At 37.3% G+C, this 26576-nt stretch overlaps 1 protein-coding gene across 3 annotated transcripts in view; it reads right to left on the bottom strand.

The window, feature by feature from the left end:
• Positions 1-26576, bottom strand: part of Elapor2 (endosome-lysosome associated apoptosis and autophagy regulator family member 2) — a 205424-nt gene that overhangs the window by 50513 nt on the left and 128335 nt on the right. For all 3 annotated transcript variants that reach the window (XM_074064857.1, XM_074064855.1, XM_074064856.1), the window contains exons 9-12: positions 15281-15461; positions 14597-14725; positions 7884-7974; positions 7127-7229 (exon numbers count right to left, since the gene is read on the bottom strand). In XM_074064857.1, coding sequence (XP_073920958.1) covers positions 7127-7229; positions 7884-7974; positions 14597-14725; positions 15281-15461 — 504 coding nt within the window. The remainder of the gene's footprint in view (positions 1-7126; positions 7230-7883; positions 7975-14596; positions 14726-15280; positions 15462-26576) is intronic.

Here is a 26576-nt window from a genome sequence, read left to right as displayed (position 1 = left end):
AGACACTCAACAAATTCCAAGACAACAAAATTAGAGAATTTGAGAAAACACAAGAACAAATAAAAGAAACTATAGAAGCACTGTATAAACACAAAAGTGAAACAAAGAACATGATAAATAAAGAGATAAATGAACCAGGACGAAAATAGACAATATTAAAGAGGAAATGACTGAGGATATGGAAAACCTCAGAAATGCAGAACAAAATGGAAGGCCAATCCAGCAGAATAGAATAAGCAGAAGACAGAATCTCAGAACTCGAAGATGAAATGGTAATTAAAGGAAAAACCAAAGAACTATTAGTCAAAAAACTTAAGACCTGTGAAAAGAAAATGCAAGAACTTACTGACTCCATCAAAAACCAAACCTGAGAATCATGGGCATTGAAGAAGGAGAAGAGATGCAAGCAAAGGGAGTGCATAATATATTCAACAAAATAATTACAGAAAATTTCCCAAATTTAGAGAAATCTATGCCCATACAGGTGCAAGAGGCCTCCAGAACACCAAAAAGACCTGACCAAAATAGAACTACCCTTGGCATATTATCATTAAAACAACAAGTACAGAGACTTGAGAAAGAATATTGAAGGCTGTAAGAGAGAAAAAACAAACACAAAGGTAAACCCATCAAAATCACAGCAGACTTCTCAAGAAAACATTAAAAGCAAGAAGAGCTTGGCATGAGGTCTTCTGGGCACTGAATGAAAATAACTTCAACCCCAGGATACTCTACCCAGCAAAACTATCATTCAAAATAGATGGAGCAATAAAAGTCTTCCATGATAAGCAGAAACTAAAACAATTTATGACCACAAAGACACCACTACAAAAGATTCTTCAAGGGATTCTGCACACAGAAAGTGAAATCCAACATAACCATGAAATGGCAGATAGTACCAAACTACAGGAAAAGAAAAAGCAAGAAAGTAGAGAGTAACATCAATTTAGGTACACACATCAAATCTTCATAAAACTAAGACAACCAAATGACAGGAATCACCACATACCTATCAGTACTAACACTTAATGTTAATGGACTTAATTCCCCCATCAAAAGGCACCATTTGATGAACTGGATTAAAAAAGGAAGACCCAACAAGTTTTTACTTACAGGAGACCCATCTCACCTATAGAAATAAGCATAGGCTTTGGAAGAAAGGCTGGAAGAAGACTAACCAAGCCAATGACCCCCCAAAAACAGGCAGGAGTAGCAATACTTATCTCTGACAAAGTAGACTTCAAACCTACACTGATCAAATGAGATAAAGAAGGACATGTCATACTAATAAAGGGGGAAAGAGACCAAAAGGAAATAACAATTATCAACCTATAATGCACCCAATGTCATTGCACCCAACTTCATCAAACATATCCTGAAGGACCTAAAAGCATATATTAGCTCCAACACAGTGGTCGTGGGAGACTTTAACACCCCACTATCATCAACAGATAGGTCATCCAAACAAAAAAATCAATAAAGAAGTCCTATATCTAAAATATACCATAGATCAAATGGACCTAGTTGATGTCCAACTTCTACACAGTGTACATTCTTCTCAGCAGCCCACAGAACCTTCTCCAAAATAGATCATATCCTAGGGCACAAAGCAAGCCTCAGCAAATATAAGACAATAGAAATTATACTATGCATTGTATCTGATCACAATGTAATAAAACTAGAACTCAACAACAAAAATAAAGACAAAAAACATGCAAACACCTGGAAACTGAATAACTCATTGCTTAATGAACAATGGGTCATTGATGAAATAAAAGAGGAAATTAAAAAGTTCCTGGAAGTCAATGAAAGTGAAAACACAACCTACCGGAATCTATGGGACACAGCTAAGGCAGTCCTGAGAGGAAAGTTTATAGCCATGAGTGCATATATTAAAAAGACTGAAAGATCTCAAATCAATGACCTAATGATACATTTCAAACTCCTAGAGAAACAAGAACAAGAAAATCCCAAAACATGCAGAAGGAGAGAAATAATAAAAATAAGAGCTGAAATCAATGAAATAGAAATCAAAAAAACCATACAAAGAATTAATGAAACAAAAAGTTGGTTCTTTGAAAAAATAAACAAGATCAATAGACCCCTGGCAAACCTGACCAAAATGAGGAGAGAAAAAACTCAAACTAGTAAAATCAGGAGTGCAAAAGGGGAGATAACAACAAACACCATAGAAGTCCATCAGAGACTACTTTGAGAACCTATATTCAAATAAATTCAAAAATCTTAAAGAAATGGACAGATTTCTAGATACTTATGATCATCCAAAACTGAACCAAGAGGAAATTAATCACCTGAATAGATGTATAACACAAAATGAAATTGAAGCAGCAATCAAGAGTCTCCCCAAAAAGAAAAGTCCAGGACCTGATGGATTCTCTGCTGAATTCTATCAGACCTTTAAAGAAGAACTAATACCAACCCTCCTTAAACTGTTCCACGCAATAGAAAGGGAAGGAAAACTGCCAATCACATTTTATGAAGCCAGTATTACACTTATCCCAAAACCAGGCAAAGACACCTCCAAAAAGGAGAACTACAGGCCAATCTCCTTAATGAACATTGATGCAAAAATCCTCAATAAAATAATGGCAAGCTGAATTCAACAACACAGCAAAAACATCATTCACCATGACCAAGTAGGCTTCATCCCGGGAATGCAGGGGTGGTTCAACCTACGAAAATCAATAAACCACATTAACAGAAGCAAAGACAAAAACCATTTGATCATCTCACAGATGCAGAAAAAGCCTTTGATAAGATCCAACACCATTTCATGATCAAAGTGCTAAGAAAATTAGGAATAGAAGGAAAGTACCTCAACATTATAAAAACTATAAATGATAAACCTACAGCCAGCATTATACTTCACAGTGAAGAACTGAAACCATTCCCTCTAAAAACAGGAATGAGACAAGGATGTCCACTATCTCCACTCCTATTCAACATAGTACTGGAATTCATAGCCAGAGCAATTAGGCAAGAAGAAGGAATAAAAGGAATACAAATAGATAAAGAAACTCAAAATATCCCTATTTGCAGATGATATGATCCTATACCTTAAAGACCCAAAAAACTCTACTCAAAAGCTCCTAGACACCATCAACAGCTATAGCAAGGTAGCATGATATAAAATCAACATAGAAAAATCATTAGCATTTCTATACACTAATAATGAACAAACAGAGAAAGAATATATGAAAACAATTCCATTTACAATAGCCTCAAAAAAAATCAAAAACCTAGGTGTAAACTTCACAAAGGATGTGAATGACCTCAACAAGGAAAACTATAAACTTCTGAAGAAAGAGATTGAGGAAGACTATAGAAAGTGGAGAGATCTCCCATGCTCATGGATTGGTAGAATCAACATAGTAAAAATGTCTATACTCCCAAAAGTAATCTACATGCTTAATGCAATTCCCATCAAAATTCCAATGACATTCATTAAAAGCATTGAAAAATCTACTGTGAAATTTATATGGAAACACAAGAGGCCACGAATAGCCAAGGCAATACTCAGTCAAAGGAACAATGCAGGAGGTATCACAATACCTGACTTCAAACTATATTACAAAGCAATAACAATAAAAACAGCATGGTTTCTGCCACAGAAACAGACATGAAGACCAGTGGAACAGAATAGAGGACCCAGATATGAAGCCACACAACTATAACCAACTAGTCTTTGACAAAGGCGCTAAAAATATACGATGGAGAAATAGCAGCCTCTTCAACAAAAACTGCTGGGAAAACTGGTTAGCAGTCTGCAAAACACTGAAACTAGATCCATGTTTACCACCCTATACCAATATTAACTCAAAATGGATCAAGGATCTCAATATCAGACCCCAAACTTGAAAGTTGGTACAGGAAAGAGTAGGAAATACTTTGGAACTAATAGGTATAGGCAAGACTTTCTCAATGGAACCCCAGAATCTCAGCAACTAAAAGATAGCATAGATAAATGGGACTTCATAAAACTAAAAAGCTTCTGCTCAAAAGAAATGGTCTCTAAACTAAAGAAAACACCCACAGAGTGGGAGAAAATATTAGAGTTTGGGGTCTGATATTGAGCTCCTTGATCCATTTTGAGTTAATATTGGTATAGGGTGATAAACATGGATTTCAGTTTTTTGCAGACTGCTAACCAGTTTCCCCAGCAGTTTTTGTTGAAGAGGCTGCTATTTCTCCATCGTATATTTTTAGCGCCTTTGTCAAAGACTAGTTGGTTATAATTGTGTAGCTTCATATCTGGGTCCTCTATTCTGTTCCACTGGTCTTCATGTCTGTTTCTGTGCCAGTACCATTTTTTTATTGTTATTTTTTTATTGTTATTGCTTTGTAATATAGTTTGAAGTCGGGTATCGTGATACCTCCAGCATTGTTCTTTTGACTGAGTATTGCCTTGGCTATTCATGGCCTCTTGTGTTTCCATATAAATCTAACGGTAGATTTTTCAATCTCTTTTGAATGTCATTGGAATTTTGACGGGAATTGCAAGTTAAACATTGATCTACCATATGATCCAGCAATACCACTCTTGGGGATATACCCAAAAGACCGTGACACAGGTTACTCCAGATGCACCTGCACACCCATGTTTATTGCAGCACTATTCACAATAGCCAAGTTATGGAAACAGCCAAGATTCCCCACTACTGATGAATGGATTATGAAAATGTGGTATTTATACACAATGGAATTTTATGCAGCCACGAAGAACGAAATGTTATCATTCTCTGGTAAATGGATGGACTTGGAGAACATCATTCTGAGTGAGGTTAGCCTGGCCCAAAAGACCAAAAATCATATGTTCTCCCTCATATGCGGACATTAGATCAAGGGCAAACACAACAAGGGAATTGGACTTTGATTACATGATAAAGCAAGAGCACACAAGGGAGGTATGAGGATAGGTCAGACACCTCAAAAACTAGATAGCATTTGTTGCCCTCAACACAGAGAAATTAAAGCAGATACTTTAAAGCAACCGAGGCCAATAGGAGAAAGGGGACCAGGAACTAGAGAAAAGGTTAGATCAAGAAAAATTAACCTAGAAGGTAACACACATGCACTGGAAATCAATGTGAGTCAACTCCCTGTATAGCTATCCTTATCTCAACTAGCAAAAACCCTTGTTCCTTCCTATTATTGCTTATACGCTCTCTTCAACAAAATTAGAGATAAGGGCAAATAGTTTCTGCCGGGTAGCAAGGGGGTGAGGGGGAGAGGAAAAAGGTGAAGGGTGGGGGTTAAGGGAGGGAGTAGGGGAAGGAGGGAAAAATGACCCAAATATTGTATGCACATATCAATAAAAAAATAAAATAAAATGAATACCAATTGCATTAAAAACAACAACAACAAAATTAAAGATAAGGGCAAAATAGTTTCTGCCTGGAAGCAAGGGGGTAGTGGGGGAGAGGGAGGGGATGGGGTTGTTAAGGGAGGGGGCAGGGGGGAGAAATGACCCAAACATTGTATGTACATATGAATAAAATAAAAAAATAAAGAAAGAAAATGAATATGGTTGATGTACTCTCTATATAAGAATGAACATAGAATTTTTAAACCAGTTGAAGCTACCATAAGAAGGAGACTAATGTAGAAAGGAGAAAAATAAAGGAGATGAAGCAATTCAGGTTATAATACATATACACGTGGAAATGTCAGAAGGAAACTCCTGTATAGTTATCTTAGACAAAAAAAAATGTCATTTTTTCCTTTTACAAAAGTCGAGAACAGGAGGGTACAACAGGTCCTGTCTTGGAGGGTTGACTCAGTGGGAGAGGGGAAGATGAGGGGAAAGGGTATAGGTGGGTGAATATAGTGCAAATACTGTGTATAGAGGTATGTAAATGGAAAAATGAGACCTGTTGAAACTATTCCAGGAATGGGGGAAGGGGAAATAAAGGAGAATGATGGAGGGGGTGAATTCAAGTATGATATATTCACTATATTGTAACAATTTTGTAAATGCCACAATGAACACCCAGCAGATCAAAAAAAAAAGAGAGAGAGAGAGAGAAAGAAAGAATATTAAGAATTGCTGCTGTGAGACAGGGGGTAATTTTGTGGTTCATATCTCTACTACTGTTTTTATTATTTATAGAGATAATTTAATAGCAGCATGCATGAGAAAGTAGAAATGAAAATAAAGGATAGGAGATTACTGAACAGTCTAGGTGAAAGATAATAAGAATCTGAATTTCAGAAATGGCACTGACTAGGAAATAACATATTAAAGAAATAAGGGAGCAGAATTGAGAGACCTGAAGACTTATTGGATTTTGTGGTATAGTAGATAGTTGTATTAAAAATTATCTATGATCTTTTGCTGTTACTATCACTACCTTTATTTTCAGAACAAAATAGTTCACCTCTATTTAAGCTGTTAGCAATCACAAATAAAATATTTAAATCTCCACATATCTTGCATATCATGGAGGAAATAATACATGGACTATTGTCTAGTTGCTAAAGGGTCACTGGGGAAAAAACACAAATAAAAACAAAGCAGGTTTATGAGTCACTATCTAATTATGTTAAAACCCTGGCCAGCAACCTCCTAAAATACACATGAGGTCTTGGTGAAATTTGCATTCTTCATTTCTCAAGCTAGGAGTTGAGATTTAAATCACATGTAGAGAATGAATGGGAAAATTTAGGAGAAGGGCATAGTAAATACCTTGGTGTAAATTTGTATTAAATTTAACAATAAAAAATTTTCTCTTTCTTATGCTCTATACCACCATTTATTTTTTGCCCTTAATTATCAATATATTTTCTCTTCTGATGGTTTAAATTGCTAACTGGTTATCATGGGAGAATTTTATTTCTACTGGTGCCTTATTTTTATGAAGAACTTCCTACAGATTAATAATCTCTGACCTCTATCATTCACCTTGGCCCCCTTATTTATATCTCCCTATAAGTAATGAATACTTTCTTTCTGGACTTTAATTACACAAGTCTTAGTGATTTCTTAGTGAACCCTAAGAATGGCAAGAAAAATGGGATTCTTATACCAACTTCTGTAAATGAATTCATACTCAAAAGAGAATGATAAACTTCGAAATTTTCCTTCAAAAGTTGCTCTTCCACTTACCACCATGAAGTATAGAACACAGTCCGCAGAACAGAGGGTCTCAAAGACAAATGTTATTCTCCCTAGTTCAGAACCTGTGGCTCCAGTCAGAGATGTTGGTGGTCTATTTGACAGATTAAAATTGCAACATTTATAGTATTTTCTAAATACAATCTGGAACAAAATTAAGCCATTTTTCTCATTAAACTGAAAATCATCCTTTTCTCTTCCCCTACTCTACTTTTCCTGACGCACAGCTCCCTTCCTTACTGGGTCTTTGGTGAAGTCTACACAGCTATGGTAACAGACTTGACTCTTGATGTAAATACTGTGCTGACCCTAAAACAAGAAAAAGGCTCCTACTGAGAAATCTCAGCATAGGGGACTAGAGCAAAATGAGATAAATAAATTTGCAATATACTATTCTACAGATAAAAACAAAGAAAAATAGATACATGCAAAACAATAATCCTGCAGGCAGCTTAGATAAATTTTTCTTCATGAAGCCTCTAAGAATCATAATTATTATACCTTTAGATGTAATACTGTTAAATTTTTCAGCTTCATCTAGGTAACATCTACTAATATTCATGTTGAATCAGTGACTGATTCAACAGATATTCTTAAATACAATGCATCACTCTGTGACAAATTGTTATTTAGTAAATACTTTGCAATACTAATATGTTCTATAAAAGGCAGTCCTACTTCATCTATTTCTCTAGGAAAGTAGGTGTGAAGATTCTTATAGAAAGAAATCAGAATTGGTTTTCCTTACTTAAATCCTGGGATGTGCAAGTTTAATATCAGGTAATCGTTATCAGAACCTCCAGCTCCACTCTGGATGTGATCTCCAGCCACTTCCCAACCTAAAAATGATAAAAGTCACTTTCATTAGTAAAACTTCCCTTAATAAGTTCCAAAATTTTCTTAAGATAAAAACAAAAAGGGGAATAAATGTTTATGTTCAAAGTGAGAAATACACTAAAAAAATTCCCTATTCTTAAATCACAGTTGTAAACTGTATGCAGAGGTAGACTTCTAGATACCTATAAAGACTTTCTGGATGTACTTTTTTGCATAAATATTAGTTAACATGAGAACTAACAATAGTTTTCTGTTGCATAAAGCGAGTTTTTTTCTTTTTTTTTTTTTTTGTGGTACTGAGAATTGAATTCAAGGTCTCACACTTGTAGGCAAGCACTCTACTACTTGAGCCATGTCCCCAGTCCTTTATGATTTTTTAGTTTACTTTTCAAATAGCATCTCATGTTAACTTTGTCAGTCTGGCCTCACTTCCCATGTGACTGTGATAACTGGTCTGTGCCACCACATGTAGCTTGATCTTGAGATACAGTCTCCCTAACCTTTGCCCAGGCTGGCCTCAAACCACAATCATCCTGTTTTAGCCTCCCGAGTTGCTTGGATTATAGGCATGAGCCAGCATACAAGCCCAGAAGCATGATTTTGTAAACTGGAACAGATTATCTTTGTCCATTCTAATACACTGAGATGGAAAATCCTAGTCTATACGTAACCAATGGGAAAAAGAAACTTCAAATTACTTAATAAAGAAGATTTGGGGTCTAGAGTTCTTTCTTAGAGTTTATAGTTCTACAGAGTTCAACTTTTAGTAAGCACCAGTAACTATGATGTGCATAGGACAGTAAGATAAAGCAGGATCTCCCTCATTGAGAAGTATAACGTGAGAAATAAATACATTCTAACAACTGTTGACAGCATGTGTTCACAGAGCTACACACAGGCAGCTGTATGAGGTCTGTCCTCTATGCAGGAGCAATTAGCATACCATGAACTGAGATGGCCACATTAAAATGAGAAAAGGAGAAGCACCCACACACCATCAAGCAAGGTTATTCATTAAGGGCAATACCATTTCATTGACACTTCCATCTCCAAAAGGAAATGTCAATTCTGCTACTTTAAGAGATATAATAAAGAAACTGAAGAAGGGATTAATGTCAGGGGTCAATTGGTGATTTGGCAATTTTTAAATGTTATAATCAACAGTTTATAAAAAGGTGAAATGTTGAATATACACCAATCAAGCTAGTCTTAAATATAACCCACTATAAGAGAAGGGCCCATTTTCTGCTGTCTAGATGCTCATGGCATTAAAAGAAGAAAGACACAGCTATCCAGTCCTAATGCTAAGTGTTACATAACCATAAAACACTCTGGCACATGGAAAAGAATCCCTTGGCTTCAATATGGGAAGCATTTAGGTTTAGAGACTGAAAACTTGTGGTGGGATAAGAAAGAGAGGGCTATTCCCGCATACTGCAATTCTATACCACGTAAGGGAAGACTTTACAAATGCTTCTCCAAGAACAGAACAGCAGAGCAGGCCAAAGAAAAGAAAGAGTAAAGGGAGGAATGTTTGGAGGGGCTCACTACGCCTACAAGAGGAAATAAATACCATATTTCAGTATTACCAGATATAGGGTGCTTGGATTTCCCCCAATTTTTCTTTGTCCTAAGAAAATTTTTTTAAATGCCTTAATCATCCTGTGATCTGGCAAGTTGTATGTTTGCCCAGGTACACTTAAAATCAAGCTGGGGACATTAAAAATTCCCATATAAATAATAAAGATATTAAGGTTGTTGCTGAAAACACTGAAAGAAACTAGCCCTGCCCCTGAGGCAAATTCTACCCAATCCCCAGTTGCAAACAAACACCTGTTGAATATTCCTTGACTTGCTGTGTCTTTAGGTAGTTATGCTGCAGTCCTCTGTATATGTAACTTCCCCTAATAAATGCTTTGGACTAATCACTCTGGCATTTAGTAGGTCTTTCTTCAGAGTCCCAGCTAGCTCCAGCTCAGGACAATGTGCTACTGAACTGTAGAAACTCTGCTGTGCCTGCTTTTGAGGTGACTCCAGTCAAAGGTTTAGTCAAATGGAATACCTGTTATAGGTTGAACATGTCTCCCATAAAAGTTTTGCTGAATTCCTAACCTCAAACACCTGTACATGGGATCTTACTTGGAAATAGAGACTTGGCAAATACAATCAAGTTAAGATGAAGTCATTGGGGTGGGCCTTTAATCCAATTGGTTGATGTCCTTAAGAAAAGAAGGAAATGACACAGACCTACAGGGAGAACACAATGTAAAGGCACAGTGACACAAAAACACAGAGGGAGGAGGCCAAGTGATGAGGGAAATAGAGTATAGGATTATGCTACCTTTAACCAAAGAACACCTGGGGCCACTAGAAACTGGAAGAGGCAAGAAAGGATCTTCCCCTCAAGTCTTTAGAGGACATTTTCTGCCAACACCTCAATTATGGCATCTAAAACTGTGAGAGAATAAATTTATGTTATTTTAAGCCATCCAGTTTGTGGCACTCTGTTGCAGCAGCTTTAGGAAATTAGATACACATACAACTTAGCAGGAAAAACACCAAGAAGGCAAAAGGAAAGAATTCAATGCTCTGAAACTCCAAACTGCCAATGTGAGAGATTGCCTAAGTGGGAAGACACACACATGGTAACATATTGGACCAAAAAAAGGACAGTAACCTTGAAAAGAAACTAGAGGGCTATCATTCTAAGTGCATCAAGGCCATCACTGCCCAAGAGAAATATGTGAGCTGCAAATATGAGTTAAATGTTCTACGGCTACATTTGAAAAAGTAAAGAGAGAGGTGAAATGATATATTTTATTTAATACAATATAACCAACATGGTATCATTTTGACATGAAATCAATATAAAAAATTAGGAGACATTTTATGTATGTTTTACACTAAATCTGAACATATTAGTGTGTATACTTTCAGCATGTATCAACTTGAACTGGCAATATTTCAAGTGCTCAGTGGCCACACAGGGCAAATGGTCACTGAGTTGTACAACAGTATCTCCAGAATGCTAAAGGAAAGATCTGAAAGTAGGGCAGATTAAAGTTAGTAGAAACTCAGGAAATACTGCCTTTTACTGTGCTCCAGTTACCATTTTCATCTATCTCAATCATGATATATAGAGAATGGGGTCAATGAAAAAACAATTTCTTTTAAACTACACCCTAACACTATTACAAGTTTTATATATTTCCTTCTGCCCATATGCAGTTTAATAAAGGTATGTCCAATTTTGTATTTTCCTTTTTCCATAAGAGTAAATCCCACATTCTTATCTTTTTAGATACTTATATTTTAAGATATTTTGTTTTTAAAAATGTATTTCTACTTACTATAAAATTTTCAAAACTAAAAAAATTAAGAGATAAAACCTAAAATTACTTATATCTCATCACCCAGAAAACTCCACCATTCACATTGGAGTGGTTTCTTTTCACTCCTTTCAAGCATATATGCATTTGCCTCCAGGGCTCTTATTGAAGATAATCATGGTTTTATAAATTAATATTATTGCATAAGGATTTTTCATTAACAAATACATCATCATCAACATATGAATAATATTTTGTCATCTAGATATAATTAATTTCTATAATTCACCAAATCATTCACTATACATGACTTATCTTCTATTGAGCATCAATCCATTTTAAACATTTGAATTGTTTTTACCTTTAACTAGTATAAATGACAATAAAATGAACATATTTTGGTGACTTTTCTGTATTGCAGTATTTCTCAAGAAGAATCACAGAGAAAGAATTATTGTGTCAAATGAATATATTTTTCAATCAACATCTCCAGCTGTCATTGTGATTTTAACAGCAATAGGTATCTATGAGGAATATTTATTAAATGTAGCAAACTAAATGACAAAAAAATTAAGTATTTCTATACTTCATTGAAACTTTCCACACACCCCCACAAATGATAGCCTCAATATTTTCATGTATTTCTCTGAAGGCTTTTTCTAGTGCATACTTTTAATGAATACAACTTAAGATTTACCATATAATCTAATTCTCTGATATTTTTTCATTTAGCATTATCTTTTGTTTTTTCTAACTATTACATTAAAAAACTTCCTTATTAAAAATCCCTTTTGCATCTAATTTTGATAATGTAACAATATGTATATTGTCATATAATAACTTTATTTAACCATACCCCATTTGCTGACAATTTAAATTGTTTTTGCCTGCTTTTCTCATACATAATGCCAAAATTGACATCTTTATGCATAATTTTGTTTGCTTCCACAGCATGGTCTCTTTGGTATAAATTCCCACCAAATGGCATTATTTGTGTTGGAGAATAGAAAAACTAAAAATTCTTGAAACATGTGCCCAATTGCTTTTTATATAATGACAGCATAATATTTCATCCAATCAGGATAGCTAACTTTTGTAAACATTATACTATTGCTGTAAATTTAGACTATTTCAATTTTTATTACAGATAATGCTTAATGAACACCTTCACCAATAAAGAGTAACTTGTCTCCAACTTTGCTCTTAGACAAAATTCCAATATGCAAAAATTTGCTTCTACATACCTATTCTCAAACTGTCTAAAATTCAGACTGAGGATTCCTGAACCTTAAAGTACTCCACATGGTACAGTCAAGTTAGTCAAAACACACCCACTTTAACTCCACGGCTAGGTGGGTGATTGTCTCATGCGGCAGGCTGCCCCACAAACCTCTTAATTTGACCCTCTTTTGAGTGCTGCTCTTTCAAAGGATGGTTACTGAGCTGTCCAGTCACAAAAACATACACCACTTTTTATCTTTCTGGTTTTTTTAGTTTACTATTTGCTATTTCAATATTACATACTATCACAACAGAGCAGAAATTTAAAATATAGCCTGTTAGCAAACAGTAAATCAAGTATTGCCATGAGAGTTACACTATAATTACTATAAGATCAAGTAAAATAATAACCTTTACTACTAAGTGAACACACACATACACACATGTATTAGTCCTTTTATAAAATTCATTCAATATGCTGGCTCTCTCAATCTTATTTTCCAATAAGTCTTACATTCCAGAATTCAGTCATAGAGGACACATTTAGGAACATAAACGCTCATGGTCAGGTAGTAACTATTACAGCTTTCCTTAAAAAGAGATGAGTCCTTAATAAAGAGGAACATTTCATATTTGATATGTATTAGGTCTTGTCTTTCTCTTTCACTCATCTACTCACTCAACATTATTCAAAGGCCTAGTATTTTGTCAATCTCTGTAGTCTTATGTACATTTCGCTTCCTACATCCCAAACCTGTTTGTTTTTTATAGGAACTAACTTTAAACAAATGAAATTAAAATCATATGTGTGCATATAATAATCAAATATATGGATAAATGTGAGCTGATAAAAAATACTATGAGCTGATAGAATTAAAGGATGCATTTCAGTGTAACCCACTGATATTGAGAATATTGATCCTTAGTGTCAAGTTTAAAAATACATACATAGATACGGTCATTCATTCAACTAATAAATATTGTAGAACAAATAAAATTTAGCAGTTCTCCTATAGAACTGTGACATTTTTAAGAAAGTGGGATCATATGTATCTCGTGAACACCATAGACTTTGTAGACAAAAGAAATTTGAGCTCATTTAACCCTTTACCACGGCATAGTGCTGGCTGATTAAGAAAGATGCTGACACACTACTACTCTTCAAAACGGTGAACGTCATCGCTTTTGCTACCTGCCTTTGCATGGCTTTCCGGTATTTACAGGTAAGAGATCATCCTCAAGATCCACTTCAAAACTGACTCCGAAGCATGCCAAAGTAATACAGTGTTCTCTCCACCCCTTATCCCTACTAGAGGCCTGAAATTGTGACTAACACTCAGTTCTACTTTTTAATGCCTCTCCCATCTTAACTTAGAACTTATCATACACTGAAGCTAGAACTTCAGCAATTTGAGGTATGATAGCAACATATGTTATGATAGTATGATAGTATGATAGATATTAGTATGATAGTACAAATTTACTTTTCCTTCTTCACAATTTCATGGCTAGATTTATTCTTGCCATAGATCTAAGCAACCACAGTATACAATTTATATTATTTCCTAAATTGAGAACTTTTACCTTTTACCTTAAAGAATCTGCTTTCTGGCTTCTCTTTGCCATTGTGCTTTGAGGTCATTATGAAGTAAATTTAAAAAAAAAAAGTTACTTAAACACAAGCATTAAGATAGCTACCAAGTAACTAACAGAGAGATAACAAATACTACCAGACAAAGGGAAAAGTCACATCCTGGGTAAGACAGAGAGGATAGTATAAGATTTCATCAGCTATTCAGGACAATGGGCAATTTAAAACTTATACATTGTTTTTATTTGAAATTTTCCATTTGGTATTTTCAAAACACTGTTGCTGGGTTAACTGAAACTGCAGAAGGTGAAAAGGAAGACTGCTGCACTTTATATTTTATGGGAAAGTCATCTGACTGCTTATTATTTTTATGTGAAGGCTGGAAGCCCAATAAGATGGAAGTTCTTATACCTGTATTTGGTGTGTTTTAAAGAGCAGAGTCTGAGAACAAATGATGCTCGCATAGGCTGATTCTGAACTCACCATTCATTCCATCACACTTTGAATTCCCAACATTGAAGCAGGAAGTTTTCATGTTGCCAGGAAGGACATTCCACCATTTATATTCAAACCCAAGTGCGGGCTCCGTTCCTGCTGGACACGGTCTACATTCTATAGAAGACAAGTGGGACAAACATTACAGTTAAACTGCATCTGAACAACCTCTGTTCCAAGCACCACTAAGCTATAATTAGCAGAGAGGGAAGGGGGAAGGAGAAGTATTAGATCACCAATTTCCTTTGAAATTAACAACTTTTTCAAAGGTGACTTGAAAAAAAAATCTGGACATAGTATGGATGTTTGTCATATATTTGGCATTTTTTGCTTCTATATTGCTTTGTCATACATGCATTCATATATAGGAAAAAAAGTGATTATCCTTAAACACTTATATGGTGAAATGTTATTATCAATATTCAAAGGCAAACAGTTACCCACTAAAAGTGTTATATAAGATGTTATTAAAACAGCTATCATTATATATGATAAATAATCCATTGTGATCTCACAATTCTATCATATTTCTAAACTCTTCTTCAGTCTCAATGGGATAAGAAAATTGTCTTTTAGCGACTTCTTCTATAAATATAAGTTAGAACAAGGTCACAGTAGTCTGACAAGGCTATTTTCCTAAAGGTCCAATTCACGGACCAGTAGGGATCCTACCCTTTGTTCCATCTGAAAAAGTCCCAGGAGGGCAGGGATGACAAGGAGATGAACCATTATTATAAAATCCAGGGTTGCAAGGCGGACAATCCTTCTTCTCTCCAGAAGGGGGCAATCTAATAGCACCTGTGACATCCTCCCTGCAGATTTTGGGCTCTATCCATTTGTACATTATCTGTGTCTGCCAAAAAAAAAAAAAAGCAAGCAAAAAATGTAACATCCTATAACAGAGATGTTAAACTGACAGCCTAAGAAATATATAGACAATGGAGAAGGAACAGCTGAAAGAATTTAAAACGTTAGTGACAAAATAAACAAGAAAAAGAACTTCAGTGGAGAAATGACTCTGTTACTTTGTAAATGTTTTTGCCCTAAGTTACTGATAGCCTAACTTCATAGAAAGCATGCTTTTCCTAATCATAAAATCCTCTTTAAAATATAAATAACATAGTAACTTCCCTTAGTCTTACCTCATATCCACTCATTCACTCTATTCAATAACATACAATTTCTATGCAGTGACTTTTCTCTCTCATTTGAGACCTCCACTACTCCCTTGCCTTTCTCCAGACACAGCACATGTCACCATGCTTTGCATGTCGTGATCATAAAAGAAAAAAGGATTTTTCAAAAAGCATAGATCACATTTCAATCCTAATAGCGCATAAATATTAGTTATTTGCTGAGTCTTTTTCAATAACAATGTTAGACTTCAAGAGCAGAAGCTAAACTATGTTTCTGAACAGGTTTCAAGCCCCCATTCCTTGTACTCTGAATTTAAGGATTAAGAAAGTTTCTTTTCTCAAGGAGAATAGTGTTTTAAAATGCATTTTTTTTTTGGCAGTACTGGGGTTTGAACTCAGGGCCTTGTGCTTTCTAGGCAGATATTCTACCATTTGGGCCAGGTTCCCGGCCCTTTCTGTTTTAGTTATTTTTCATACAGGGTCTCACATTTATGCCCAAGCCAACCTGTGCTGCAATCCCCATATCTATACTTCTCATGTAGTTGGGGTAATAGGTGTGTGCCACCATAGCCAGCTTTTATTGATTGAGATGGGAATCTCACACTTTTTTGCCAGGGCTGGCCTCTATCCACCATCCTCCTCATCTCTGCCTCCTGAATAGCTGGGATTATAGGCATGAGCCACTATACCTAGCTTAAATCCCATCCTTTTATCCTTTACTGCATATGCATTCACTCCCACAAATTATTTTTTTAATATTATAAAATAGCTGTAACTCAGTCAAACCCAAAAAGTTATCATAACACTGGTTGTTCTTGCTTTGAAAACTGAAATATCAAACAGCTTAGCTGTTCTAAAATAAAATTGATATGAAAAACAGAGAAGATACAACTGTATTCTACTGCAAAGAGAAAAATAAATCAATTCTTTCATAACTAAACATAGTTTTAAAAAGAGACTAAATGTTTCTTTCATTAGACATAATTTGCTGAAAGTGTTCTTTCTCCTTTAAAACAATTTCTGCAATAGGAAGACTACTATTGAAGGTAGAAAACCAAAATTAAAGGCAATTCTCTACTGCTGTTTCCGGTTAGCAGACATCATGAATACTAAGCTCTTCAGGTCACTCACTTTTATTCTCAAGTATTATTATGGAAGAGTAGATTACCTTATATGGAGAAGGATGTTTAAGGAAATGGTTTAAAGGTAGATGCTTCAATAGAACTATAAATAACATTTTTTCTTTTAATAACTCCCTCTTTCCACATTCATTTTTATGACTTATGTTTTGATACACTTTGACCAGCCACTTCACCTGCCTCTGTTACCATCTGTAAAATAATAGCTGCTCTAGATGGGGCTTTCCAAATAGCTGAAAAAATTAATTAGATATAAAAAGGACTCTCAACTCCCCTCAAGAAAGGCATCACAAAATACAGAGAATCTAAACAAATGAAAAATCATTATACTTAGGATTTCATTTTTATAAATTCTGGCTTAACAAGTATAGAAAGTAAATTTCAAATCCTATCGGTTCACTAATTTTCTGATTTATTTTGACATTAACAAAAATGTGTGATCTGCTACACTGTTGGGAACATTATTGATTCCACATGGGAGTTTGGGGTGTGTCTGATGATGTACATCACCATATAATATTCTCACCACCTTAGAAGGTATGTGTTGTTATCCTCAAGTTTACAAATGAGGAAACACTCTAGATTAGAGCTGTTGAACAACTTACCTAAAATCATGTGCAACTGCTAACTGGTAAATAGTGCCAGTCAAGGAGAGTCAGTTTGGTAAGAATAAAAATAATAAAACATGCAAATACATATTGAGAAGTCAGCTAACCATGTAATACAAACAAATTTTTTAGAAATTAGAAAATGTGTACCACCTTTAAACATTTAAACATGTAGAAATCAAGTTTCAAATACTCTGTAGTTAAAGTTTTGTTTACAAAGCTTCTTGCCTCATACAGCAGATTGCCTCTCCAGTGTGGACAGATGCTTTCAAAATTTAGCTGGCTGGGAAAGATAATCATTAATATTAATGATACTTAGCACCAGATGGCTCACAGTGCAGGTCAAACACCACAATTCACCCATTCTTTGGCAAATTGAGATACAATTATGAGAAAGCCCTAACCGAGTAAAATTAATCAAGTAAAATTAATCAAAAGAGCTACAATGTCCATGTATTGTTATATTAAACATGAAAATACATCTTTAAAAGCACAAGGCAGAAATAATTGCAAGTTCTCATATGAAAGTAAAATTCAAAACTAGATAGACTAAAATCTAGGCAAGTTTTGAGACTGGACTTGACCATGGTAACTTATTTTCTTCCTTAAAATTTCATTGTAAAAATGCATAGACTAGCCAAATTCCTAAGAGCTAAATTATGTATGCTTAAAAAGGTCTACCAGCTCCCCCTAATCTAATTTCCTTGTGCTCCACTATGGTTCTGGCTCAGCTGGTCTCAACAAAACAAGCTATGGCTTGCCTTCCTGCCTCTCCCAAACCTTTATCTTTCCCAAATACAATGATAAATTACACTAATCATTTGTCTCTCTTGGAATTTCCCATGCTATTTTGCCAGGTTGTGTTTGACCTCTACTCCAAAGCATGCTGAGCATCTATCTGCACCTGCTTTAGGTAGATCCTCAGCCTACCCAGCTATGTATCAACATTTACCCAAGTTCTTTTTGTATGAGGCCTTTGCTGTTTGTCTGTTTTCTCATGTGGTTATCTTCCTTCTCCCTTTCTAAATGCTTAGCAACCTTGGTTGTCATTTTGCTTTATGTAGAGGATACAATACAGATTTAACACTCTACTGGAGATTCTCACCAGGGCTTTAGGCAATAAAATGTTCCAAATCAGATTTTGTGCTCAATATACTAAAAACTGAATTATAGTTGTTAAATGGCTATTGAGAACTGCATCTCAAAATTTTTTAAAGACTAAAATTTTTATTTTAAATTCCTCAGAAATGTTATGTTTTTTCTTATTGCCCTAATTTAAGTATATTTGACTTCCTTAAATCACTTATGAACAAAGTCATATAAAAGAGGCAGATCTCTTTATGCTCTGTTTTTAAAATATCCCTACATCTTACAGCTGCTGTATAGTTCAGAAGTGCTATATTACAGACAGTGAGCATTGGAGTAATTTGTAATAGTGAAGACCATAAAAGAGAAAAGAAAATACAACCCAATCTGATTCTGAAATACTAGCAACCCCTCTATAATTCATAAATTTTCTAGACTCAGAGATGAAAAAGTTATATAGTCTAATGCCTCCTCTAAGAAAGCTTCCTTCTAAGTTATTCTTCCCTACCAGGCACTCCTCTAGCGTTGCAAACGTGGCCAGTTTGCTAAGACTTGTCATTTCATGACTAGACAGCTATTCTTTTTAAAACACTGTTATGTCCTACTGGAATTTACCTTCTATAAATCCATCTGATTAGCCCAAATTTTATCATATGAATAACACAAAAGTCTGTTTATTATTTTCTAAGATTTCCCTTCAATGCTTAAAGTACCTAATTAAGAAATTTTTACTGAATACCTACTATATATAGAACAGAGCACTGTGGTACATATAAAATTGATAAGACAAACTGCTAGAAAGAGTCATAGTCTAATAGTGGTAAGACAGGCTTAAAACTGCTATAGGCCAGGCACTGGTAGCTCATGCCTGTAATTCCACTCTTAGGAGGCTGAGACTGGGAAGACTGTAGATTGAGGCCAGCTCAAGCAATAGTTTGAGAGACTTCATCTCCAAAATAACCACAAAAAAAATGGACTTGGAGGTATGGCTTAAGTGGTAGAGTACTTGCTTCACAAGCATGAAACCTTGAGTAAAAATCCCAATCCCATAAAAAAAATAAATAAAATTAAACACATGAAAGGGATACAAAACACTGGATTTGGAAACCCAATATTCTTTTTTTTATTTATTCATTTATTCATATGTGCATACATTGTTTGGGCCATTTCTCTCCCCTACCCCCTATCCCTCCCTTCCACTCCCCACCCCCTCACTTCCAGGCAGAACCTGTTCTGCCCCCTTCTCCAATTTTGTTGACGAGAAGACATAAACGATAATAAGAAAAACATAGTGCTTTTGCTAGTTTGGGCTAAGGATAGCTATACAGAGAGATTCCTAGCGTTGCTTCCATGCACAAGTACATTAGAACCCAAATTGATTCATCTCTACCAGACCTCTTCACTACTTCCCAGTCACCTTCCCATATTGACCTCTGCCATTTTGAGGTTACTGTATTAGCTCCTCTGCAGTGGGCACATCAAACACCTTCAAGTTTTGGGCTTCCTACCTTTCCCTATTCCTCCTTTATGTGTTCTAGCCTTAGTGTGTGACCCATGTCTAACAATATTACTGCATTTGTTTTAGATCTAAAGACCGCATATGAGGGAGAACATGCAATTTTTGGCTTTCTGAGCCTGGCTAACTTCTCTTAAGATGATGTTCTCCAGTTCCAGCCATTTACTTTCAAATGATAAGATTTCATTCTTTATGGCTGAGTAAAACTCTATTGTGTATAAATACCACATTTTCTTAATCCATTCTTCAGTAGTAGGGCATCTTGGCTGTTTCCATAACTTGGCTATTGTTAATAGCACTGCAATAAACATGGGTGTGCAGGTGCCTCTGGAGTAACCTGAGTCGCATTCCTTTGGGTATATCCCCAAGAGTGGGATTGCTGGATCATATGGCAGATCTATGTTTAGTTTTTTAAGAAGCCTCCATATTGTTTTCCAGAGTGGTTGTTTTTTGGCCACTTGAATTTCTTCTTTTGAAAAAGTTCTCTTTAGTTCAGTTCCCCATTTCTTTATTGGTTCATTGATTTTGGGGGGAGTTTAGTTTTTTGAGTTCCCTGTATATTCTGGTTATCAGTCCCTTGTCTGATGTATAGCTGGCAAATATTTTCTCCCACTCTGTGAGTGGTCTCTTCAGTTTAGAGACCATTTCTTTTGTTGTGCAGAAGCTTTTTAATTTTATGTAGTCACATTTGTCCATCGTTTCTCTTAGTTGCTGGGCTTCTGGGGTTCTATTGAGGAAGTTCTTGCCTATACCTATTGCTTCCAGAGTATTCCCTGCTCTTTCCTGTACTAACTTCAGAGTTTCAGGTCTGAGATTAAGGTCCTTGATCCATTTTGAGTTGATACTAGTACAGGGTGATAAATATGGATCTAGTTTCAGTTTTCTACAGACAGATAACCACTTTTCCCAGCAATATTTGTTGAAGAGGCTGTCTTTTCTCCATTGTATGTTTTTGGAGGCTTTGTCAAAAATAAGGTGGCCATAGCTGTGTGGATTCATATCCGGTCCTCTATTCTGTTCCACTGGTCTTCATATCTGTTTTTGTGCCAGTACCATGCTGTTTTTATTGCTATTGCTTTGTAATACAGTTTGATGTCAGGTATTGTGATACCTCCAGCATTGCTCTTTTTGCTGAGTATTGCCTTGGCTATTCGCAGTCTCTTGTGTTTCCAAATGAACTTTAGGGTAGATTTTTCAATCTCTGTGAGGGAAACCCAATATTCTTTTGGGTTGAAACCTCAAGCATTGAATTTTAAATGTGCTTGCACAAATGTATGTGAGTGTATCTCATTTTATGTAAGAGGTAGGTTCTATGAATTTTTTTAAGCACATACATAAAATTTTCAAGTTATCTCACTGTTATGGTTTAGACCTGAAATGTCCCCATATCTCATCTGTTGAGTGCCTGGGCCCAGGGAAGCAGTGTTCAGAGGTGGTTGGATCACAAGGGCTCTGTAAACTTCATTCATGAGTTCATAGCTTAATGGGCTATTTAGAGATGGGCCTACCTAGAGAAAGTAGGTCACCAGGGGCATGACTTTGAAGGTGTGTTTTATCCTTGGTCCATCTCTTCTCCTGCTTTTTTTTGTTCTCTCTGCTAAAACCACCATAAGGTGAGCAGCCTTCCTTTGCTACACCCTTCCACAATGATATTTTAGCCTCAGCACAGTCCTCAAAGCAATGGATCCAGTCTGCCATAAACTAAACCTCTGAAACAGTGAGCCAAAATTTTTTCCTTCTTTAAATTGTTTTTTGTAAGGTATTTTGTCCCAAAAGTGGAAATATGTGACACAACTCACTTCTTAGGATAATTGTGTAGTGAATGCTTATTGAGAAGTATTATTTAATTCCTTTATTTTAAACATCTCTGTTTTATATGTGCTAAGTTTTATCCAAATAAAGTTTTATCCCACATTTATGGGACATCATTTATTAATCACAGGGAATGCTGTCATATGAGAATTTATGTCACTTTACTGTGTTCTCTCCCAGCAAAAGATTACTCACATCCAAGGCTCCACTGACCAGCTATTTGCTGATGACTCAGACTCACATATCTATCTCAGATATTCTAATGTGCTCTAGCATAGACAATTGCCTTTCCAATGTCTCCATTCTGCCCATCTAATAACATAGTCAAAACCAGCTCCATGGTCTTTTCTTCCCTGCCCCAAATCTTCTCTCTAACTAAATAGTACCTCTACCCACACATCTTTAGCACTGTCCCTCTTACCCTCAATGTCTCTCTAATCAATCATCACATCTTGTGAGCCTTACTTTGCACTTATTTCTTTTAGCTGAGCCCTTTTTCTTTATTCCCTTTGACACCACCTACCTCCATCTTATCTCACCCAGAGAAGAGTATCCTCAGGCTTCTAAGTGGTTACCCACAGCTGTTCTTGTCTCTCTCTCTAATCTTGGTATCAAAACACTGCCAAAAAAAAAAAAAAAAAACTACCTAAAGTATGAATCCAAGTACATCACATTATCATCAAGAACCTTCAGTGATTTCTCAGTAGCCTTAGAATAAAGGCCATAATTCCTAAAATGACCCTATGAAGATATGCCTGTTGTAGCACTGGCTTATGCTATTAGTTGCATCTAATGCAATCCCCTTCCAACCCCCCATATTCCAGGCACACTCACCCCCTTTAGTTCTTCCAGCTTACCTTGCTTCCTCCCACATCAGGTCTTCACCATCCTGTTCCCGCTATCAACAATAATGTTCTTCTCCCAGGCCCTTGCCTACTTTTTATAAAGCCCCAAAGCCTTCTCAAACTGGGTCAGGTCCCCATAAAACTAAGACTCCTCTTCTGTAGCACTAATCACAAGTGGAAATAATCGTTCATTTTCTTTTGACTATCATCTCCTCTAGAATGTAGACCAACAGTTCTCAATGTACTAAGGTCCTAAAACAACAGAATCGGAATTACCTGGGACTTCCATGGAAATGAAAACTCTCAGGCTGAGCTACAGACCTACTAAAATCAGAAAATCTGGTCTGGGACCCTCCAGGTGAGTGTAATGTACACTGAAGTCTGATTGTCACTGTTTGTATCCACGAAGCTGTTTGTTATCCCTCTATTGTTAGTTCTGCCCCCATCACCTAGTACTCTGTATATAATCAGTGCTCAGTAGAGACTCACTGAATAAGTACACATTACATATGTTCATGACATTAATGAGAGTGGCAGGATTTGAGTAATTCTAATCACCTATTGTAATATTTCTGAAAAGCCTCCCTTATGGTCAGAAAGCAAGCTACTTTGAACTAAGATTCAAAATAAATACAAAAACTCATAATGTTCTTGTGTCACGTAAATTATAATGTTCAGAATCCATGTACCAAATAGCTTCTTTTCTTGTTACCCAATTTGCTGATCCTCTCCAAGCAAGGGGAAAATAAGATTATAGAGAGGATAACAGGACAAAGAGGACCAAAATACAGATGTTGGACAACCTGGGAAACACCATTAAACTACTGACAAATTGCCATGCTACTGTCAACAAGAATAAAACATCTTTTTACAAGATAAAATCAGAATAAATGAAAGTGCTATAACAGAAAAAACACAGGAAAGACTCTCAAGTTCACATATTCAATCTAAGTTTTACTATATATGATTTCATTGGGTATCTATTGCTTTCTTGTTTACTTCTGAAGCTAAAAACATTTATTTTTAAGTAAATACTTAAGCCACTTTAAAAAAAAAAAAAGACACTGAATTTATAGAGTGCTAGTACATTGTTTTGTTTTCTTATCAAGAACATGTTCAGAGATCACCCAGAATCAACAGAAAAGATAATTCATGTGTGTGTGCACATACAACATGCTTGCAAGTACATGTACATTATACATTTATGTATGGTCTTGAGGCACGCTAGGTTAGGGATAGTCTGGGACTGTCCCCCTTCCTGACTCAAGGGCTCCTCCCCCTAGCCCACAGATGAGAGAAGCCAGGTAATGACATATTATCTCCCCACCTCCAAGTTCAAGGGGGTATAAAAATGACGTACCAAGAGACCCCGGCCCTTCTTCTTCTGCTCCCTTACCTGGTAGAACGGGGACTCCCCTTCCCTCAATAAAGCTATTCTACCTCACCCCATCCATGTGTTCTGCTTGGATTCTTCCATTTGGACCAAGGACCAAGGTCTTCTGAAAACACCATCTGCTGATAATATTTGTGGTGAACCAGGCAGGAGCCATCAAGGGGTGACATTCCAATATGCTATCTCTGCTAATCCTTCTTATTTCAATCCATGTTTCTCTGCCCTCTGGTCCCAGTCCTCCCACCTGATAGTTCAGAACAAATCACCACCACAGCTTGGATGGTGTGGGACCCTCATATTGGGAGATCCACTTGATGCTCAGTACTCAATTCAGAGCCTCAGTGATTGACAGGATGGTTTGCCCACAGGACTCAAGAGTTCCCGTGAGTTCCCCAATGCACAAGGTTCACATCCGAATTCCGTGGTCCTACCGGGGAGAATGCACCACGTTAAAAGCTAGCTACACCTTCCCTAACCTTACCCTCCCTAACCCTTAACTCCCTCCCCAGTCCTTCCTTTGCAGATAATATTTGTGCTGTGGGAGATCCTACTCCAAGGTCTCTAACTCCCACATGCCTCGCACAACTAGAAACACCTCCACCATTCAGGCTGAGTTTATCTGCGCCCCCCTCCCCTTTCTTCACTTCTCTCTTTCTCCCTCTCTCCTCTAACTGGCAATTTTAGAGAACAAATGGGAGGCACACCTCACTCATCCCATGCAGCCACAGATTTAGAAAAAAAAAAAACAAAAAAACCTGCCTCCAGAGGGGCTGACTGATGCCTACCCTGGGAAAACATGACCTACTGCATGGCTGCGTGGAACAGCAGGGGAGGTTGCCACACAAACAGGGAGTGAACTCACTGCTACCTGCTGGTTGGGGGACTTACATGCTCCTGCACTCACTCCAGGAGGGGCTAAAACTTCAAGTTCTTAGAACTGCCAGGCACGCACTCGAACAATAAAGGAATGGAGCCTTACTATCCTGTCCTAACCACCGCCAGCACCTGGGGATGGATGGGAGCAGATTTATATGGCTGCCCAGTCCACCCCTTGGGGCAGCTGCTTGTGGATTCCTGGCCCACACCTCGGAGCAGGCAGAAGTCCTGCCTCTGAGCGCAAGTTTCACCTCCAGCCAGAAGTTTTAGACCAAAGAGCCAGAAGTTCTGGTCCAGAGGACAAGAAGCCCCGCCCCACGGGTCCCACAGGCACAGAACATCCCGACTTCCTGCCGCTGCTGCCACGTGGGCCACCACTTAGTGTGACCCTCCAACCCTGCCCCTTGGGCCTACACATGGCACAGACCTGACCCCACTTCTCAGCATGGGCTGGAAGCTCCACTTAGCCAGCCATACGGTGCTGACCATGACTGCGGAGGCGGCGGTGGCAGTGGTGCCATGCGTGCTGCAATAGTTACAGCTGAGGCTACAACATGCAAAAGGGCTGCAGCACCTGCATGTGCACGTATGCACGCCCAGGCCCTCTGCACAAGCCAACAGCCTCTGCCCAGCAGCCTCCAACAGGAAGGCTCCTGGTGCCTAAGCTGGCTGAAAGAAGGAGCACAAAGGCATGGCAGCTCCACCGCCAGTGGAAAGCCAGGGAGGATTGGGGCACCAGAGACAAGGTGGGTGATGGCCTGGTACTCTACTGGACCCACATGTGCTCTCCCTAACCACACCTTGAGTGGTGCTGCAGCCCTATGGCATCAGTGGCGGCAGGAAGGGGCTACATGCCCCAAGACCTGGGCTCACAGCTCCCACTCTGGGGACCCCCCCCCACCTAAAAAGAGTTTTTTTTTTAAATAGGGGCACCACCTCTGGTGCCCAAGATTCTGCACCTGGCCAAACCGCGTTCTTCCTATTGGCAACCTTCTCTGTCTTTCTCCTCTGAACCACTCCCTTGCCCATCTACCTGCCATGCCCATTTGCCCTAGACACCTCATCCAAATTCTCTCCCATGCTTTCCTTGCCCCCATCACCAATGGGGAGTTGGGGAAACACTTACCTAGAGGTCAGATCCCCTTGCTCCAGAGGCACACACCTGGGGCCCACCTGCAAGTGATTGGCACCCTTTATGGATGGGATTAATGGGATTAAATTTTAGGTTCTAGAGATGGTCCCTAAATCTCTTTTCTCTAGGAATGGAAATCTAACAATGGGACACATGCCTAACAGAAGTAAGGCCATGGGTTTGAATCCCACCCTACTGTATTTCCATTTTCTGGTGTACTTATCTGAGCTTTGTTTTCTCCTCATTCGAATAATTGGGCTAGATTTCAGGTACCCTTGTGCAGGGGTGGAGAGACAGACCCTTAGGAAAACAGTTGACTTGCAAGACAGGGTACCCTGCCAGTCACTTGCTCCAGAGACATCTGACAGAAACAGGTGAGAGGGACCTGTACTGAGGCTTCCTAGATACAAGGGGGATGCTCCATG

Source organism: Castor canadensis, chromosome 2 (assembly GCF_047511655.1).
Source record: "Castor canadensis chromosome 2, mCasCan1.hap1v2, whole genome shotgun sequence".
NCBI classification, from domain to species: domain Eukaryota; kingdom Metazoa; phylum Chordata; class Mammalia; order Rodentia; family Castoridae; genus Castor; species Castor canadensis.
This window is presented reverse-complemented; position numbering and strand designations above follow the sequence as displayed.